Raw genomic sequence first — 21497 nt, forward strand, 5'->3', positions numbered from 1 at the left:
AGAAGCAGACCTCAATTACTAAAAATGCTCAGTACAATCCTAAATCTTCCTCAACATGTTTATCTGGGGGAGCTCAAACCTATGCCCAAAGATGACAGGAAAGTGTTTATTACAGGGGCTGCATGAAAATGTGAATTACCTTGGCAGCATAAGTTAATTAATTGGTGGTTTCTTCCTTACCCACCCCACCCCCTTGCACCTCCAAAATCTTCTCTTTTTTCCCTTCTGTTCTCTCAGTTTTAGATCAAAAGTCAAAAGAGAATTTTGCTTTATCCCTTAAGTCAGGGTAAAACAAAATACTGTTTTCGTCAAGAATCCCCAACGTTTTGGGGGAGGAGCCACCATTACTCCTGAGAGTACTTGGGGGGAGAGGGGGTGTGGGAGGAGAATATGGAGATTATGAAGTCCGCTGAATGGATGAGTGAAGGTGATGCTGGACTCACTCATTTTTACAGATAATCCAGTAAGACTCTTGGTAAACTGTAGAAGACAGGTGGTCACTGAGGAAATGGTATGGTGCAAAACAGATTGGAGATCTGCTATGATGTATCTACTTCTGATACCAGGTTTATCTTGATAGTAGGAGGTTTTGTTGTTGTTGTTCTTTTTCTATCTGCATTAAGGAAAAAGGAGTGAGGTTTATTGATTTTAAAGAAAGTATTATTTATGTAACTGCCCAAGATTTTTTCAGGTTGTCTATAACTGGTTGCTGACCAAATGGAGAAGGCTAAAAGAACAATACCCTACTCTCACTTTTTATAAGCTTTAAAAACAGAAAATAACAATTGGATTCAGGACTTCTCCAAAAATACTCATTTATATTCTAAATTAGAGCAGGTAGGTAATGATTGTGAACAAACATTAAATGGTTTGATTTAGGATGTTTATAAATGCTGGGGTGGGGGGCAGGTAGGACATTTTAAAGCTTAGGGCCATTATACAAAATAACAATTATAGGAAAAATGTTCTAGATCCAGGATTTACATACATATCATTACATAATGAGTCTCTCCCAGCTGAATCAAGTGAGTCTACCCCAGAGATGGGTGAAAGAACTGGACTAAGAGCTGAGAGGCTTTTAAATTGTTATTTCTATTTTAACTTTGAATAAAAAAATAATTATTTTTGAGTTATATTTTATTTTCATTAATTTTATTTTAAAACTGTTTATTACCTCAATAAATACATTTTGTGTATTTTTGCCTTTGGTTAGGTAAATAACCTCCATCAGTGGTAGAGGAGAGGTTTGGAAATTAGGGAGCTCTTCTTGTCTTTTCTGTCATAGATCAGTCTTCTAAGGGGCAACTCACCTAACCTCCTTGGGCCTGTTTTCTTATCTGTCAGTAGACCCTCGCTGCCCAGTAAGGGACCCACTAGCCACAGGTTGTTACTGAACCTTTGTAATGTGGCTAGTCCAAATTAAGGTGTACTCTAAGTGTAAAAGACTTAGTACAAAGGTAAGAATGTAGAATATCTTATTGCTAATATGTTTACATTGATTATATCATTGGAATGATAATATTTTGGGTACATTGGTTAAATAAAATGTATTATTAAAATTAATTTCACCCATTTCTTTTTCCTTTTTTAAATGTGGGCACTAGAAAATGTTTATTTCCGTTTGTGGCTCACATTATGTTTCTTTTGGATAGTGCTGATCTGTACAGCATTTCCTAAACTGACTCATGAAATATTAATAAGTGCTCAGTGAAACACAGTTTGGAAGAGGAGCGGTGTCCAGTGGAACTTTCTGCAGTGATAAAATGGTCTGCATCTCTGTTGTCCAATTTAGTAGCTACTGGCCCTGATGGCTATTGAGCACTTGAAATATGGCTGGTGTTCTGAAATGTAGGAAAAGGAACTGAATTTTAAATATTATTTAATTTTAATTAACTTTAAGGAGCCACATATGGCTAGTGGCTAATGTATTGGGACAGTGCAGATCTAAAGATATATGGGACGGTTTTATTTAAAGACTTGTATACCTAGGACGTGTTTACCATATTGCAAGCTTGTTATTTTAATATAAGTCTGTACAGTTTGTGTGTATTATGAATAATAATAAATGATCAGTAACAATAATATTTATTAAGTACTTGTTATATAGCATGTACTATGTAAGTACCAGAGAGAGGATTTGTATAATAAATTATTTACTGAGGATTTGTATAATAAATTATTTACTGAGCTATATTGCTTGTATTCTGTAATATATTTGATGCATTGTGGTTTCCAGGATATTGTGGGCTCACCATGTTTTCATCAAAATCTGGTTTCTTTTCTTTCTATATGAGGTCCCTTCTGTGAAAGCCTGGCTCCTTTTGGAAGGTCTGAACAATGTGCTGCCTTGTTAAAGGATTTTCTTTTGAAAGGGAAACGCATGCTTTGTAACAGATGATGATTTTTTTTCAGTTAACTTTTGAAGTTAGTTATGTTTTTAGCTTTAAAAGGGATGTGTGTGTATTTACACAGACTTATAAATATCAATATTATGTAATATTTATTCCTTTTGTATGTGTGTACACATATAAGTATTGATATCAAGCAGTGTTATTAATTAATGTATTATTGCTTCACAGTGAAAAACGAATGTCATCATGTCTGGAATCAAGCGAACAGTCAAAGAAACTGACCCTGATTATGAGGATGTATCTGTGGCCCTTCCAAATAAGCGGCATAAAGCAATTGAGAATTCAGGTAGAAATTCACTTGCTTTAGGAAATTATTTCTTTGTTGACATATGCCTCCCTATAAGATTTATAGGAACTAAAATGAAATGCATGTCCACTATTGTGTATATTTTGAAGAGGTTTGTGAGAGGGATTAGCTAAGTGCTCTGTTTAATAGTAATATACCATGTGTGGCATAAAAGGCTGGAACATAATCAGGTAGACTGTGAAAGCGTCAGTAATGAGACAGGCTCTAAGTTTTAGCTATCATTGTATGTTAGGTGTAATCATAAAGTCCTAGCAATGTGTGTACTACAATGTGGTATCATGTGAGATGATTATAGGTGGTACATGAATTAAGGTTTTTTATTTTAATAGTTGATGTTAATGTCTACAGAAAAGATAATGGTCTTATCAGACTTGTAGTTTCATGGCTACTGCTTAGGATAAGGCTAACTTTTTTTTTTTTTTAAGTTTTAATTCTATTGGAGTATAGTTGATTTACAATGTTGTGTTAGTTTCAGGTGTACAGCAAAGTGATTCAGTTATACACATATATTCATTCTTTTTTAGATTCTTTTCTCATATAGATTATCACAGAATGTCGAGTAGAGTTCCCTGTGCTATACATATATGTCCTTGTTGGTTATCTATCTTATGTATAGTAGTGTGTGTATCTTCATCCCAAGCTCCTTACTTATCCCTCCCTCCAAGGGCTAACACTTTTTAAAAATACTATTTAATGGCGTTAATTAGATGTTTCACATGGTTCTCAGATGTGGTAGGTAACTTGAAGGTGGTATATGAATGATGGAAATTTGGGAAACAGTGATCTCTGCACTTAGCTGGTGGTGGCTTAGTTAAGGCTCACAGGCATTAAATTACTTGCCCAAGATCATTTAATTAGTTGAAGACCAGATCATCTGCAGTTACCCAGAATGTCTTAAGCTGTTTCAAAAAAAGTGGCTATATTTGAGTTTTTAAAACAAAATATTGCTCAAATTCACTACTGTTTATTTAAAACATAAATCTATGTAAGTTATTACAGCTAGATGAAGAAGGTCTCAAAGTCATAGATAAGGTGCTGCAGCTCCACAGAGATCAGGGCCCCAAGGTTAAGTGGTGAAGGAAATTCCTGTCTGTGTCAGTGCAGTCAAGTCATATGTACCCCACAAAAGTCTCTGGGTACCAGAAGCGATTAATCCCAGTTCCAAATAATAAAAACATTTCACTGCAACCTTTCTCTCCATTCAGTTGTAATTTTATTTACAAGGATATGTCATTTGCTTTCAATAACAAGCCAGATAAATATGAAAGTATCATGAAACTTAAATTCATTATTCAAATGCATCACATGGCAGATCTTTTTTGTAATAAAAATAAGAAAAGGGAAAACTTATTGTTTTAGGAGACATCGTAATTTCAATTTAAATCTAATGTAAGTTCCCAAATACGTAGCCTAAGCAGGGACAGTTTTTTGTTACTAAGTGCCAATCTGCTGTTCTTCTTCTTGGTGTCCATTCTCAACCTAATTCCTAATAAAGATTTTATTTTTATTCTTCAGAATTTTTCTCAAAGTAGGTTTGGTAGGATGCTTCCCTCTTTTTAAAATATAAATTTATTTACTTATTTATTTTTGGCTGCATTGGGTCTTCGTTGCTGCGCACGGGCTTTCTCTAGTTGCGGCGAGCAGGGGCTACTCTTCGTTGTGGTGCGCGGGATTCTCATTGCACTGGCTTCTCTTGTTGCGGAGCACGGGCTCTAGGCACGTGGGCTTCAGTAGTTGTGGCACACGGGCTTCAGTAGTTGTGGCTCGCGGGCTCTAGAGCGCAGGCTTAGTAATTGTGGTGCACAGGCTTAGTTGCTCCGTGGCATGTGGGATCTTACTGGACCAGGGCTTGAACCCGTGCCCCCTGCACTGGCAGGTGGATTCTTAACCACTGTGCCACCAGGGAAGTCCCAGGATGCTTCCCTTTTCTTACACGGTTTTATTTTGTTTGGCTTTAGTTTTCCTTATTTCATGAAAGAGATAATTTAGAATTGCTTTTTTCTGAGGAGCTTATGATAAAACAGCCTGCACTGATAACAGTCTCTGACTTTTAGCCTCCCCTAAGATTATCTGCTGGTTTCTAAATATATATAAGGTTTATATATACAAAGATACATACAGTAATACTAGAGAAAACTCTTTTCATCAGATATGAGGAGAGCTAGTCATTTGCTTCAATGCAGGCATAACCACAAGAATGCTTATACCAGCACTAGTTTTATTTATTTAATATCTTTATTGGAGTGTAATTGCTTTACAATGGTGTGTTAATTTCTGCTGTATAACAAAGTGAATCAGCTATACGTATACATATATCCCCATATCCCCTCCCTCTTGCATCTCCCTCCCACCCTCCGTATCCCACCCCTCTAGGTGGTCACAAAGCACCGAGCTGATCTCCGTGTGCTATGCGGCTGCTTCCCACTAGCTATCTATTTTACATTTGGTAGTGTATGTATGTCCATGCCACTCTCTCACTTCGTCCCAGCTTACCCTTCCCCCTCCCCATGTCCTCAAGTCCATTCTCTACACCTGCGTCTTTATTCCTGTCCTGCCCCTAGGTTCTTCAGAACCATTTTTTTTTTTAGATTCCTTATATATGTGTTAGCATACAGTATTTGTTTTTCTCTTTCTGACTCGCTTCACTCTGTATGACAGACTCTGGGTCCATCCACCTCACTGCAAATAACTCAATTTTGTTTCTTTCTGTGGCCGAGTAACATTCCATTGTATATATGTGCCACATCTTCTTTATCCATTCATCTGTCGATGGACACTTAGGTTGCTTCCATGCCCTGACTATTGTAAATAGAGCTGCAGTGAACATTGTGGTACATGTCTCTTTTTGAATTATGGTTTTCTCAGAGTATATACCCAGTATTGGTATTGCTGGGTCATATGGTAGTTCTCTTTTTAGTTTTTTAAGGAACCACTATACTGTTCTCCATACTGGCTGTATTAATTTACATTCCCACCCACAGTGCAAGTGGGTTCCCTTTTCTCCACACCCTCTCCAGCATTTATTGTTTGTAGATTTTTTGATGATGGCCATTCTGACTGGTGTGAGGTGATACCTCATTGTGGTTTTGATTTGCATTTCTCTAATGATTAATGATGTTGATCATCCTTTCATGTGTTTCTTGACAATCTGTATCTTCTTTGGAGAAATGTCTATTTAGGTCTTCTGCCCATTCTTGGACTGGGTTGTTTTTTTGATACTGAGCTGCATGAGCTGCTTGTAAATTTTGGAGATTAATCCTTTGTCAGTTACTTCATTTGCAAATATTTTCTCCCATTCTGAGGGTTGTCTTTTTGTCTTGTTTATGTTTTCCTTTGCTGTGCAAAAGCTTTGAAGTTTCATTAGGTCCCATTTGTTTATTTTTGTTTTTATTTCCATTTCTCTAGGAGATGGGTCAAAAAAGGATGTTTCTGTGATTTATGTCATAGAGTGTTCTGCCTATGTTTTCCTCTAAGAGTTTTATATTGTCTGGCCTTACACTTATAGTGTCTGGTCTTTAATCCATTTTGAGTTTAATTTTGTGTATGGTGTTAGGGAGTGTTCTAATTTCATTCTTTTACATGTAGCTGTCCAGTTTTCCCAGCACCATTTATTGAAGAGGCTGTTTTTTCTCCATTGTATATTCTTGCCTCCATTATCAAAAATAAGGTGACCATATGCCATCACTAGTTTTAAATTGGCAGTCTAGTGGCATATTTTACAGGGAGAAAATGACATGGGTGATCAAGGGTCCAAATTTTCTGTGCAATTTTTTTTACACCCCAAAGCATGGGTGGTGATTTTTTCATATTACAAACACAGTATCATTATGCAAAATCCCAGGTTTTTCAAGCAGTCATTTAACTCTTCTTTTTTATTCTCTTCTAATCAAACTATGTTTCATATCTGATGTTTTTTAACTCTTTGAATTGCATATTACTTTGAGTAGTCATTATCTGAATTGAATTGCCTTCAGAGACATTTTCTGTCCTTTTGAATTCTTTCTTTGCTGGTTCCTTCAGGTAGTTGTAATCGGAAACTGCTGAATTGCATGCTAGATCCTAACTTCCTGCCTTCTTATGAACTGCTCTTGTGTCACAGACTACCTCTTCCTCTAGCTAATTCCTTACTTTCTTTTTCCTTGGAGTTATGGTTTTTCAGAAGTCACCACGTATTTCTCTCGGAATCTTCATGGGTTTCTTTTTCTTTTTTTGGTAATTTTATTTTGATGTGATTTCAAACAAAAATTGCAAGGAGAATTTGTATGTCTTTTGTCCAGATTAATTCACCAATTGTTTACATTTTGCCTCATTTGGTTTATCATTCTTTTCCCCCATCCCCAATCCATACACACACATACTACACAAATGCATGTATGCACGCAGGTATATATATGCACATCATTTTTTCAAAATCATCAGAAGATACATTAGACACTTGTAAACACTTGTGTATTTCCTAAGGACAAATTTCTTATGTAACCACAGTACAATTATCAGAAGCAGGAAATTTTAACACGTTACATAACATTATCTAATCTGCTGTCCATATTCAAGTTTTACCAGTTGTCCCAGTATTTTATAACTATTCCTCCTCTCCAGGATCACACAATGCATTTAGTTGTTATATCTCTTTAGTCTCTTAATCTCCTCAACTTTTCTTTGTCTTTCTTGACTTTAGTATTTGAATGTATAGGCCAGTTATTTTGTACAGTGTCCTTCAATTTAGGTTTGTCTGATGTTCGCTGGGATTAGATTCAGCGTTTTTAGCAGGAATGCCACAGAGTGGTGGAGTCTTGTCAGTACATCATATCAGAAAACATGCGAGGTCAGTTTGCTTGAATATTTGGTGATGTTAACTTTTCATTATTGATTAAGGTGATGACCATTAGGTTTCTCCACTTCAGAGTTACTGTTCCTGGGTTTCTTTTGTTGCTTGCTGACTTGAATCAAGGTGGCAACTGATTAATTAGACCTTGGATTATTGTATGTTCTTTGTGCAGCTCGAGATGCTGCTGTGCAGAAGATTGAGACTATTATCAAGGAACAATTTGCACTTGAAATGAAGAATAAGGAACATGAAATTGAGGTCATTGACCAGGTATAATGATGTTAAATTAAAAATAAAGGAACAGAACTATTGAAAAAAACTATGTGTGATGAATTTTAAAAAATCTGTTGAGATGGAATTGTGGTGTATTTTTCCCCTTTGCTGTTCTTTTAAAAGGAGCTTTCTCGTTTTTGGAAAAAAAGACCTGTGCCTTTTTTTTTTTCTTTAAATGACATTGCAGAAAAAGATAAAGGAAAAAATCACTTGAAATTCCATCCCAAAAGATAATTCCTCTTTGCTTTTGTGCTCAATATCTTTGTGGACATTTCTCAATGAATATGCATATATACATACAAATACATATTAATATGTCTATATACTCTTGCAAACGTCGTATTTTGTCATTTTTAAAAATATTTTGCCAATCTGATAGGTGGAAAATGGTCATTTCTATTTGTCTTTCTTTGATTATTAGACAAGTTGAACCTTTGGGTTCATTTACATTTCTTATGAATTGTTTGTATATCTCTTCTGTCATTTCCATTTTTTAAAGTAATTAATTTATATTTATTTTAGCGACTAATTGAGGCAAGAAGGATGATGGATAAACTTCGTGCCTGCATTGTCGCAAACTACTATGCTTCTGCAGGACTTCTGAAAGTTTCTGAGGTAAGTTTTCGTCATATGCAGTCATTTCCGGCCACCCATATTGTTGTGTGAAGAGAAATGAGTCTTGATGTGAAATCCCTGCCTTCAAAACATTTCTTATATTGACCTTTCGAATTCAAGAAGCCTAGCCTGCCTTCCTGGGAATATACATAAATTTATCATTGTGTTCAACCGTATCCTTTAATTATACCTCTCTACATTGTCAATAATTGTTAAGTAACATTTTTTTCTTTTTACTTAATTGTTCTGTAACTAATTTTAGCACTGTTGCTAGGCTTTGCAGATACAAAGATGAGTGTGACCCTGTTCTAACTTGCCTTATTCCTCTTCATTTGATTATGGATGGCTTTGGAATAAATTATAGATTGATTGACTTTTCTCTGACCTTTTACTGCTAATGAATGGCAATTGTTAGTTTCAGTAGATTTACTCTATTCAAGAAGCCCTGATTTTTTCCCCCTACTTTTTGTGAAAATTTTCAAATATATAGAGAAGATGAAATAAGCACTTGTTTATGCATCACTTAGCTTCAACAGTTTTAACATTTTGCCACGTTTGCTTTATCTCTTATTTTTGTCTAAAATATTAAAAAGTAATTTCCAAGCATCGTGACGCTTCATCCCTAAATACTTAATCCTAAAGGTTCGTCTTCTGTGTAGTCACAATACCTAAGAGAATGAGTCCCTAATGTTATTTGATAACCAGTCCATATTCAGATTTTCCCAGTTGTCCCTGAAATATCTTTAAAGTTTGGGTTGTTTTTTTTTTTCGGACAGGAACCAATCAGGGTTCATGGGTTACATTTGGCTGTTTTTTCTCTTGTCTCGTTTTATCTAGAACAGTTCTCCCATCTTTTTTTCCCCTGTGATATTGACTTATTTGAAGAGACCAGGCCATTTATGTTGTAGAATGTCCCACATTTTGGATTTTTTCCCCCTTGGGTTTGGTCCTTCATTCCTTCTATTTTTCTGTAAAATAAGAGTCAAGTCTAAAGATTTGATTAGATTAAGGTTGAATCTTTTTGGAGATAGTACTTCATAGGTAATGCTGTATACTTCATATTGTATCACATTAGGAGACATAGTATCAGGTTGTGCTACTGTTAGTGATACTAAGTTTAGTCATGGTTAATGTGATTACCACTAGATTGCTCCAATTATAAAGGATGGGGATAGGATTGAACTGATACAGAAGTATTTCTTCTTGTTTGACGGTTTGATAATTTCAGCGTAAGTTTTGTTTTTTCTTAAGTTTTTTCCAGTTAGAATTAGATAATTCTTCTCTTGGACAGTACTGGCTCAATGAGAATAGTGGAAGGGCTGCAGGGAGCATAGTAGCATGCTGCTTTGCATCATTCCCTGTGGTTTTTACAGATAAGAGGTACCTGCCATGTGTAGGCTTTTGTCTAATCCTGTGGAGCTTTAAGATATTAGGTATTGGTGATACTCCTGATGTTATCTTAGAGAAATCTGAAGCATTATTTGAGTTTAATCTTAGATGGTAGATAGTTGTTTCTTCTACTGCAAGAGTTTCCATATTACATTTTAGAGTCTGAACTACCTTGCTCGACCTACTATAACAAATTACCACAAGCTTGGTGGCTTAAAACAACAGGAATTTGGGACTTCCTTGGTGGCGCAGTGGATAAGACTCTGCGCTCCCAATGCAGGGGGCCCAGGTTCGATCCCTGGTCAGGGAACTATATCCCACATGCATGATGCAACTAAGAGTTCGCACATGCCACAACTAAGGAGCCCATGAGCCACAACTAAGGAGCCCGTGTGCTGCAACTAAGGAGCTGGAGAGCCGCAACTAAGGAGCTGGAGAGCCTCAACTAAGGAGCCCACCTGCTGCAGCTAAGACCCTGCGCAACCAAATAAATTTTTTAAATAAATAAATAAAAGAACCAGACTTTAAAAAAAAACAAAACAAAACAGGAATTTATTATCTCATGATTCTAGAGGCTAGCAGTCCAAAATCAAGTATGTTGGTGGCTAGGCCATGCTCCCTCTGAAGACTCTAGGGAAGAATTCTTCCTTGTCTTCTCCTAGCTTCTGGTGGTTGCTAGCAGTACTTAGCATTCCTTGGCTTGTAGCTGTATCACTCCAATTTCTGCCTTTAACCTCACATGGACTTTTCCCTTTGTGTGTCTTCTCTGTTTCTTTCTGTATTCAGCTTTACCTCTTTTAAGAATACTAGTCATTGAAATAAGGCCTACCCAAATCCAGTATGACATCATCTTAACTTGATTACATCTGAAAAGACTGTATTTTCAAATAGTCACGTTCATAGGTCTAGGTGGACATGAATTTTTGGGAGACACTGTTAACCCAGGGCAGATTCTAAAGTCATCTGTCATATGGCTTGCTATTAGACTCAACAAGATGGACATTGCGAGCTGGCAGCTGCCTGACATAGGACTGTAGCTACCCTGAAGAGCTGGTTATTCATTTACTGTTTTGATGCCTTTTTTTTTTTTAAACCATTAGCAGTACTGAACTGTGCTATTTGATAGTCTAGAAATGTACTGATTTTTATCTTGTTATATTCTCATTGGGCTTTATTTAAGGATATTTAGGTATATTTTTATCGTTTAGGATCTGCCAATTATTTTTAGTTTGCTCTAACAGAATACATTTATAGCTCTAAAATAAACCTTTATTATTGAAATACAACAGCTCTGTTGCTTTGACTCTGAAACACTAGTCTCTGGCTCCCTTTTACTTGCTAAAATAATTATTTTTAATTTCAATTAAGCAATTTCTAAAGCTGGGCTTCCTAGAAAGTAACTACATTATAACAACACACTATTTTATATGCAAGTAACAAAACACAGAAAAATACCCTAGGCAGGCTTCAGTATTGGACTGAGGGCAAACTATATATCATTATTAATCATTTTAAACCATTCTGTGCTACATTTTATTCCTACATGGGAGCCATTTTACATACACATTTAAAAAAATCTTTGTATTTCTTACAGGAATGTTTTATTTAGAGCAGTTGATGTATTTGTATCAAGCAATGTGAGTTTTATTTTTTTTAAGTCAAATTTGACTTTCCATGTGTTACTATATATATATATTTAAAAAAATTTTTAAATTTAATTTATTTATTTTTGGCTGCGTTGGGTCTTCGTTGCTCCCATGGGCTTTCTCTAGTTGCAGCGAGTTGGGGCTACTCTTCGTTGCTGTGTGTGGGCTTCTCATCACAGTGGCTTCTCTTGTTGCGGAGCATGGGCTCTAGACATGTGGGCTTTCAGTAGTTGTGGCACATGGGCTCAGTAGTTGTGGCTCACGGGCTCTAGAGCACAGGCTCAGTAGTTGTGGCACATGGGCTTAGTTGCTCCGTGGCATGTGGGATCTTCCTGGACCAGGGCTCGAACCCATGTCCCCTGCATTGGCAGGCAGATTCTTAACCACTGTGCCACCAGGGAAGTCCCTATATACTTATCTTTACTTTTCATTTACCTTCTGAGGACTTGCATCTTTAACTTTTAGTGTTAGGACCTTTGCATAATTATTTTTTATTTTTATTATTTTTTATTTTTTTATTTTTTTATTTTTTAAATTTTTTGCTTTATAACAAATTTAATCAGTTATACATATACATATGTTTCCATATCCCCTCCCTTTTGCGTCTCCCTCCCACCCTCCCTATCCCACCCCTCCAGGCGGTCACAAAGCACCGAGCTGATCTCCCTGTGCTTGCATAATTATTTATCATTCTCTAGTTTTTGTTTTGTTGATTTGCACCACATTAAGGAGTTTGGACTTCATTTTATGGGAGTGGGGTGATTTTGAAAGATTTTAAGCATGATTGGAAATAGATAAGGGTTTTTGGGAAGATCAAACTTTTGCCTACTTTTGGTGGATATGATTAAAAGTTTGTTTTGCTTACCCTCATTTCTGCAGGGATCAAAGACATGTGATACAATGGTTTTTAATCATCCTGCTGTCAAGAAATTTTTGGAATCACCATCTAGGTCATCATCTCCTGCCAATCAGAGATCAGAAACACCATCAGCCAATCATTCAGAAAGTGATTCTTTATCTCAACACAATGACTTCTTATCTGACAAAGACACTAACAGCAATGTGGACATAGAGGAAAGACTCTCAAGCAACACAGAGCAGAGACCAAGCCGAAATACTGGAAGGGTATAGTTGGATGGATGGGAGGGAGCCAAAAGAGAAGGGAACCAGTACTTATTAAGAATGCACATATTGGGCCTCCCTGGTGGCGCAGTGGTTGAGAGTCCGCCTGCCGATGCAGGGGATACGGGTTCGTGCCCCGGTCTGGGAGGATCCCATATGCCGCGGAGCGGCTGGGCCCGTGAGCCATGGTCGCTGGGCCTGCGCATCCGGAGCCTGTGCTCCGCAACGGGAGAGGCCACAACAGTGAGAGGCCCGCATACCGCAAAAAGAAAAAAAAAAAAAAAAAAAAAAAAGAATGCACATATTATTTCATTTAACCTTCACAGGAACCATAGGATATAAGTTAATTATAGCCCTTTTAGAGATGGGGAAACTGAGTCTCTATGAGGTTTAAGTTATATTTGTTCACAGGTATCAGAACTGAGAATTAAACTTTTGTCTTTTTATATTTATCCACAGTATCAGAACTGAGAATCAAACCTGTGTCTTTTTGATTTTACAGTTCAAGGCTCCTGTGTACCGCACAACTCCTAGATGCCATTCATGTAGATATGAAAGGAACTTTGAGGAGTTGGCAGTACTGTGACCTTGCCCAAGGTCTTTCCACTCTATTATGTTTATTCTCTCAAGAGCAGTGGCTCTTCTTCAGTTTCCTCTTTGAAACTTTATGTTCTAAGATGCTTTAATAACTGGAGGAAATTTGAAAAACAATAAGTAGAATTGAAAACTGCTTATTGCTCTTTGATCCTGTCAGTTTGTAATTTGAATTCCCATCTCAAGCTGTTCTGAACTTCTTGGTGTAATACTTAGCTATAGAATCCTTACTGGATAAGACCAGTGGTTTTTCTCAGCCAGATGTTCTGTGATAGAGGACATTCCCAGGCTGCTTTCCACATACTCAGACATCAAGGATTTGATTATTTTGATAAAATTAAAAATGTTTCTGATTACAAATTCATATATGTTCATTTTTGAAATCTTTAAACTACAGAAAAGTAAGAGAGAGTAGAAAAGTCATTCATAATGCCACCACCCAAAATCAGAACTCTTAGTGTTTGGATTTAGTTGTGTCCTTCTCGTATACTTTCTGGGGAAATAGTGCATATGTTTTTCTTTTTTTAATTAAAATGAATTTAGGTCACACTAGTCATAGGATTTAGAAACCTACTATCTTTTATGTAATATGCATGCTCATGTTTATGTAACAGATATTTAGTGTTTACTGTGTACCAAGCATTTTTCTAAAAACTGTACAAAACCATCATCTGAGATAGAAACTATTATCATCCTTATTTTATAGATGAGGAAATAGAGACAGAAAAGTTAAGTAATTACCCAAGATGACACATCTAGTAAATGTAGGGGCCAAGGCTTAAATACTGGCTGTCTATCTCCATAGTCAAACTTTAAATTAACCATTATGTTTATGTTACTTCTTATTGAAAAATTTATAATAGTACAGAAGATTGAAAAGAAAGTAAATTCCGTTGACCCCTTTCCCCATTTCCATATCCCAGAGGTAACTGTTGTAGTAGTTTCTTGTGTATCCTTCCACATCCTATTTGCATATACAAAGCAGCTGTTTATGACTATTACAAGCACACACACATATGTGGAATTACAGTATACAAACTTTTTCTATAAACTAAGGCAAAAATTATAGTAAAATTATTCTTTCATGCTCTGAGAGCAGCCACAAAGCCAGAGGATTTCGTAATTTAAAAAAAATGGAGTTAGTCCATTCATACCTTTTATGATTTTATGGTTTCTGCCTGTTGAAAATTGTCTAAATTGAAAATGAAACTTGATTATGATTTTTTCTAGGACACTTCTGGTATTACTGGCTCCCATAAAACAGAGCAGCGGAATACTGATCTTACAGGAGATGAGACTTCACGACTTTTTGTAAAGAAAACAATAGTAGTGGGCAATGTGTCCAAGTGAGTATTCAGTTGAATTGTCTCATTTTCAGTCATCCATTTTTGGTAATACTCTGGCATACTCTTATTATCATAGTATTACAGTAAGTACAGGCCTCTAGGATTCTTTTTCCCAAACTCTTAGTTGTTTTAAAAGTGAATGAAAGTCCAGAGACTTGAGACTGCTTCAGTGTGTCTGCTGATCTTTGACGTAGGATAAAATTGTGCTTGGTAAAAATTTTGTAGACGTGAACTTTTATGCAAATGGTGTGTTTTATTAAGCATGTAAGTGTGGATAACTTTGGAGGAACTTCTGACTTCTGACCTAGTTCTATCCTTAGGGGCCTTACCTGTTCCTAAAAATGTTTATTTGGTTGCCCAAATTGAAATGTTTTAAATATATAACAAAAGGCTGTAGAGCAGGTCTTGAAGACAGAATTCCTTCAAGCTAAAGGGCTATCTCTTTAACAGTATGAGCGCATGCTGTCTTGTGGTAGCATTGTCATTTTTGCCGAGTATCTAGGAATGGATAAAGACATCATAAATCTTCAAACAGCATAAGAATGTTATTTCCTCACAAAGCCTTATTTGCCCTTTTCCTCACTAGGCATATTTCCTCTATGCTCTCTTGTCATTTTTATATATTATATAGTTATTTCCTATTTTCATATATTTTTTCAAATCAGGCTGAATCTCTTTTGGGTAGACAGTATATCTTGTTTGTTTTTATATCTTGCAGTAGTTGGTGTTCAGTAAATATTTGACTGATGAATGAATCAGTATATTTATGAAAATTGTAATAATATTCAATTACTGAAAATAAAGGATTCAGAATTACAGTAAATATCTGGGGAGGGGGAATCAGATCTCGGGAGAGTCTTCCAAGTCCCAGTTGATGGACCACTGATAACAAATAAGTACATTAAAAATCTCAGGATAATAAAAACAAAGATTCTCAATGGTCTGTGTTGTAGTATTTAAATAGAAGCATGAAATATGACTAAGGCAATTAGGTTTCTGTTTCATGGATTATTTTATTTATTTTTATTTTTATTCTTTTGGGGGTATGCGGGCCTCTCACCGTTGTGGCCTCTCCCGTTGCGGAGCACAGGCTCCGGACGCACAGGCTCAGCGGCCATGGCCCGCCGCTCCACAGCATGTGGGATCTTCCCAGACTGGGGCACGAACCCGTGTCCCCTGCATCGGCAGGTGGACTCTCAACCACTGCGCCACCAGGGAAGCCCCTCGTGGATTATTTTAGAGTTAGCATGCATTCAGCTAAGGCGACTAATATGAAGTGTTGAGGTCTCAACTATAGTACAGGACAGGTCAGCCCAGAAAAGGCCAAAACTAGAAATTGATGTAGACTCACCAGGCCACCAGAAGACTGGGGAGAAACAGTTACTGACATTTTCAAACAATTATGTCTGATTTGTAGGTTTTGGGGTTTAAGACCAGCTAGAACATAAAATACTGGTTAACCGTGGATTTTAAGTAGAGAGGAATGATTGGCATGAGAATTATAAAGTCTTTGTTTGTTCTGGAAGAGGATAAAAATATCGATTTACTTTGGACTTCTTTAAGAATGCTCATTAGCATATCTAAGATAGCAATGAAAAGAACAGACATAGAGATTTAATCTTTAAAAGTAGTAAGGGGTTGGACTTCCCTGGTGGCGCAGTGGTTGAGAGTCCGCCTGCCAGTGCAGGGGATGCGGGTTTGTGCCCTGGTCCGGGAGGATCCCACATACTGCCGAGCGGCTGGGCCTTTGAGCCATGGCCGCTGAGCCTGCGCGTCCGGAGCCTGTGCTCCACAATGGGAGAGGCCACAACAGTGAGAGGCCTGCGTACCGCAAAAAAAAAAAAAAAAAAAAAGTAAAGAATCCGCCTGCCAAATCAGGGGACAGGGGTTCGAGCCCTGGTCCGGGAAGATCCCACATACCATGAGCCACAACTACAGAGCCTGTGCTCTAGAGCCTGTGAGCTGCCCGCAAGCCACAACAACTGAGCCCGCCTGCCACAACTACTGAAGCCCGTGTGCTGCAACTACTGAACCCCACGCGCCTAGAGCGCATGCTCCACAACAGGAGAAGCCACCACAATGAGAAGCCTGCGCACCGCAACGAAGAGTAGCTCCTGCTTGCCGCAGCTAGAGAAGGCCCGCGTGCGGCAGTGAAGACCCAACGTAGCCAAAAAGAAAAATGTAGTAAGGTGTGAGGAGAATTGAATGAAAAAAGGGGGAAAACCCCCCTGATTCCAAAGGAAGGCAAGCAGGAGCAGGAGAAGGGATGTGGAAAAGAAGAAAAAAAGAAAAAGACAAATAGTATAAAATAATTTAGTAGTAATCTAAATGTATCAGTAATCATAAAAAATGCTTATGGATTTAATTATCTAATGAAAATAAATAGTTATACTGAGATAAAATAACATCTTTATGTTAATGCATTTGAAAATTTAGATGAAATGGAGAATTCCTAGAAAAACACAACTTAAAATGACTCAAAAAAGGAAAAACCTTGAATAGTTTTAGAACTACTAAGTAAGTTTAATTATTGATTTTTAAAACGTTTTCTTCATAAAACCGAATTAAACCATGAGGCTTAGATTGCTTTAAAGGCTGAGTGAACAGCTAATTCCAATTGTGTAGAAAATCTTATGGGGAAAAAAGAACATTTGTCAATTTACATTATAAAGATAGCATAAGTTTGTTAACAGCCAAACGGAGTTCATAAGAAAAGGAAAATTATAGGACATTGACACTCATAAATATAGAGGCGAAAGTGCTGAACAAAATCGTTAGCAAACTGAAGTCAGTAACTATAGAAATGATAGTACTTCATGACCAGGAAATGCAAGTTTGGATTAACGTTAGAAATTAATAAATATAATAAAGGACATAAAACATGACCACCTCAAAAGATGCAGAAACATTTGACAAAATTCAAAGTCTTTGTGGTGAATCCTCATGGCAGACTTGGAATTTAGTTAATCACATAAAGAATATCTCAAAACACCTTAAGCAAATATCATACTAAATGGTAAACAATTAAACACCTTTCCCTTTAGGTTCAGAACAAGACAAGAGATGCTCAGTATTACTACTCTTATTCACCACTGTACTTGGAGATACTAATAGAGTCATAATACATTAATAAATATGAGGATTAGAAAAGAAGAAACAAAGTGTCATTATTAATAGATGATATAATTGTCTACACAGAAAAATCTAAAACAATTTTTGATAGTTTTAGAGTTACTAAGAGAGCTTGGCAAGACTATTGAATTACAGTATCAATACCCAGAAGTTGATTGTGTTTCTGTATGACAGACTTAGAAAACAGTTCTAAAAAGATGCATTTACGGGCTGCCCTGGTGGCGCAGTGGTTGAGAGTCCGCCTGCTGATACAGGGGACACGGGTTCGTGCCCCAGTCCGGGAAGATCCCACATGCCGCGGAGCGGCTGGGCACGTGAGCCATGGCCACTGAGCCTGCACGTCTGGAGCCTGTGTTCACAACGGGAGAAAAGATGCATTTACTATAGCAATAAAAAATACAACATAATAAATCAAACAAAAGATATACTAGCCTTTCATGAAAATGAATAAAATTTTATTAAAACACATGAAAGAACTAAGTAATTAGGAACTTCTCTGGTGGTCCAGTGGTTAAGACTCCATGTTCTCAATGCAGGGGGCACAGGTTCAATTCCTGGTCGGGGAACTAGGGTCCCACACACCACAGGGCGTGATCCAAAAATAAATAAATAAATAAATAGATCAGTATACCATGTTCAGGATAGGAAGGCTCAATATTGTAAAAGATACCACTTCCCCCTAAGTTGATATGTAAATATTCTGATTAAAATCCCAGTAGCGTTCAGGGAATTCACAGGCTGGCTTTTATTTGTGAAAAATCAAAGGGTCAAGATGGGACATGAATACTCCTAAAGAAAAACTAGGTTAGGCAACTTGGCTCACTGCATTGCTAAGGATAACCATAGACATAGATGAATGTATAGAAGTCCATGACCATATTTTACAACAAAATGTAATAAGGGGGCCTTGTGAAATAAAGGCAGAGCCTCAAAAGGGAGGGCTAAGGATTCTAGTTTTACCATGGTCAGGACTTTAGGGAATGGCTTGTTTTGGCTTTTAAAAGGCAAGAGACCAGTTGTATCCTTCTTGGCAGCAATGAGTAGGAAACAGAAGAGTTCAAAGTTGTAGCACTTTGAAACCTGAATGAAATCAACCCAAAGGCTAGAGGTTTCCTAACACAGGAATAAAGTATGCCAGTTTATTTCTACCTAATGTACCCACTTAGCAGAAAAAGCAAGATTGATTTTTTTTAATTGCATGATGATAATCGGAAAACAAAACAAACTTTAAGGGAATGCCCCTTAGGCCAAAAAAAAAAGTTTAAAAGAAAAGGGTTAACTGCAAAGATTCACTTTGGTTAGCTGATATAGCTGTTAAATATTGAATGAATTTTAGGGGTTTTTTAAATGGAAAAGTTTCTCCCACCCTTATACCCTGACAACCATTTTTCTACTCTGCTTCTATGAGTTTGACATTTTTTAAATTCCACATCAAAGTGATACCAAGCAGGATGGGCAGGATTTACCTTTTATCTCAGAACTGAATATTCCTGTGTGTGTGTGTGTATAGTGTGTGTATGTGGTCATATCTTTATCCATCCCTTTTAAAACATTTTTTTAAACTGAAGTATAATTGACCTAACAACATTATATTAGTTTTAGGTATGCAGCATAGTTATTTGATATTTTTATGCATTGCAAGATGATCACCACGATAAGTCTAGTTACCATCTGTCACCATAGCTATACATTATCTGTATATTACATGACTTATTTATTTTATAACTGGAAGTTTATTTCTCTTTATCTCCCTCATCTATTTCCTTCATCCACCAACCCCCTACCCTCTGGCAAACAGCAGTTTATTCTCTGTATCTATCAATCTGTTTCTGTTTTGTTATGTTAGTTTTGTTTAGATTCCACATAAAAGTGAAATCATAGTGTGTGTTTTTGTTTAATTTATTTATTTATTTTTGGCTGTGTTGGGTCTTCGTTTCTGTGTGTGGGCTTTCTCTAGTTGCGGCGAGAGGGGGCCACTCTTCATCGTGGTGCGCGGGCCTCTCACTGTCGCGTCCTCTCTTGTTGCGGAGCACAAGCTCCAGACGCACAGGCTCAGTAGTTGTGGCTCACAGGCCTAGTTGCTCCACGGCATGTGGAATCTTCCCAGACCAGGGCTCGAAACCGTGTCCGCTGCATTGGCAGGCAGATTCTCAACCACTGCGCCACCAGGGAAGCCCATAGTGTTTGTTTTTCTCTGACTTATTTCATTTAGCATAATACCTTCTAGGTTCATCCATATTGTCACAAATGGCGAGATTTCGTTCTTTTTTATGGCTGAATAATATTCTATTGTATATATATACCGCATCTTGATTCCATTCATCTGTTGATGTATGCTTAGGTTGCTTTCATACCTTGGCTATTGTAAATAATGCTGCAGTGAACATAAGGGTATATTTATCTTTTTGAATTACTGTTTTGAATATGTTTGGAATTTCCAGAAATGGAACTGCTGGATCATGATAGCCCTTCTGACAGGTGTGAGGTGATATCTCATTGTGGTTTTGATTTGAATTTCCCTGATGATTAGTGATGTTGAGCATCATTTCATGTGTCTGTTGACCATCTCTATGTCTTCTCTGGAAAAATGTCTATTCAGGTCCTCTGCCCTTTTTTTTTTTTTTTTTTTGGCGTTACGTGGGCCTCTCACTGTTGTGGCCTCTCCCGTTGCGGAGCACAGGCTCCGGATGCACAGGCTCAGCGGCCATGGCCCACGGGCCTAGCCACTCCACGGCATGTGGGATCTTCCTGGACCGGGGCACGAACCCGTGTCCCCTGCATCAGCAGGCAGACTCTCAACCACTGCGCCACCAGGGAAGCCCTCTCTGCCCATCTTTTAATCGGGTTGTTTGTTTTTTTGATGTTGAGTTCTATGAGTTCTTGGTATATTTTGGATATTAACCCCTTATCACAGATATGTCATTTGTAAATATCTTCTCCCATTTATTAGGCTGCTTATTTGTTTTGTTCATAGTTTCCATCAATGTGTAAAAGCTTTTTAGTTTAATGTGGTCCCATTTGTTTTGGCTTTTGTTGCTCTTGCCTGAGAAGACATATTCAAAAAGATATTGCTAAGACTAATGTCAAAGACCATACTGCCTATGTTTTCTTCTAGGATTTTTATGGTTTCAGGTCTTACATTCAAGTCTTTAATCCATTTTGAGTTTATTTTTTGTATATGGTTTGAGAAAGTAGTCCAGTTTGATTCTTTTGCATGTTGCTGTCTGGTTTTCCCACCATTTATTGAAGATGCTATTTTTTACCCATTGTATATTCTTGCCTCCTTTGTTGTAGGTTAATGGACCAATAAGTGTGGGTTTGTTTCAGGGCTCTCTGTTCTGTTAATCTATGTGTCTGTTTTTATGTCAGTACCATACTGTTTTGATAACTGTAGCTTTATAGTGTATATCCATTCATCTTTTGACAGACACTTGTTTCCTTGTCTTAGCTATTGTAAATAATGCTGCAGTGAACATGGAAGTACAGATATCTCTTTGATATCCTTTTTTATTGTCTTTGCCTATATACACAGAAATGGGGAAGTTTTTAATTTTTTGTGGACCCTCCATACTGTTTTCCATAGTGGCTGCATTTACATTCCCACCAACAGTGCATAAGGGTTCCCTTTTCTCCATATTCTCACCAACACTTGTTATCTGTTATATTTTTGATAATAGCCATTCTAACAGATGTGAGATGATAACTCATTGTGGTTTTGATTTGCATTTGCCTGATGATTAGTGATGTTGATCACCTTTTCATGTACTTTTTGACCATTTGTACGTCTTCCTTGGAAAAATATTTATTTACTTCCTCTGCCTATTTCTAAGTCAG

The 21497-nt window shown here is 37.2% G+C and overlaps 1 protein-coding gene across 5 annotated transcripts in view; it reads left to right on the forward strand.

Moving 5' to 3' along the window:
- Positions 1–21497, forward strand: part of YEATS2 (YEATS domain containing 2) — a 110737-nt gene that overhangs the window by 24623 nt on the left and 64617 nt on the right. For all 5 annotated transcript variants that reach the window (XM_081235047.1, XM_081235049.1, XM_081235051.1 and 2 more), the window contains exons 2-6: positions 2580–2697; positions 7719–7816; positions 8342–8434; positions 12349–12594; positions 14416–14531. In XM_081235047.1, coding sequence (XP_081091173.1) covers positions 2598–2697; positions 7719–7816; positions 8342–8434; positions 12349–12594; positions 14416–14531 — 653 coding nt within the window. In that variant the 5' untranslated portion in view covers positions 2580–2597. The remainder of the gene's footprint in view (positions 1–2579; positions 2698–7718; positions 7817–8341; positions 8435–12348; positions 12595–14415; positions 14532–21497) is intronic.

The sequence above is a fragment of the Mesoplodon bidens genome (genome assembly GCF_964165515.1).
Source record: "Mesoplodon bidens genome assembly, chromosome: 5".
Taxonomy (NCBI): Eukaryota; Metazoa; Chordata; class Mammalia; order Artiodactyla; family Ziphiidae; genus Mesoplodon; species Mesoplodon bidens.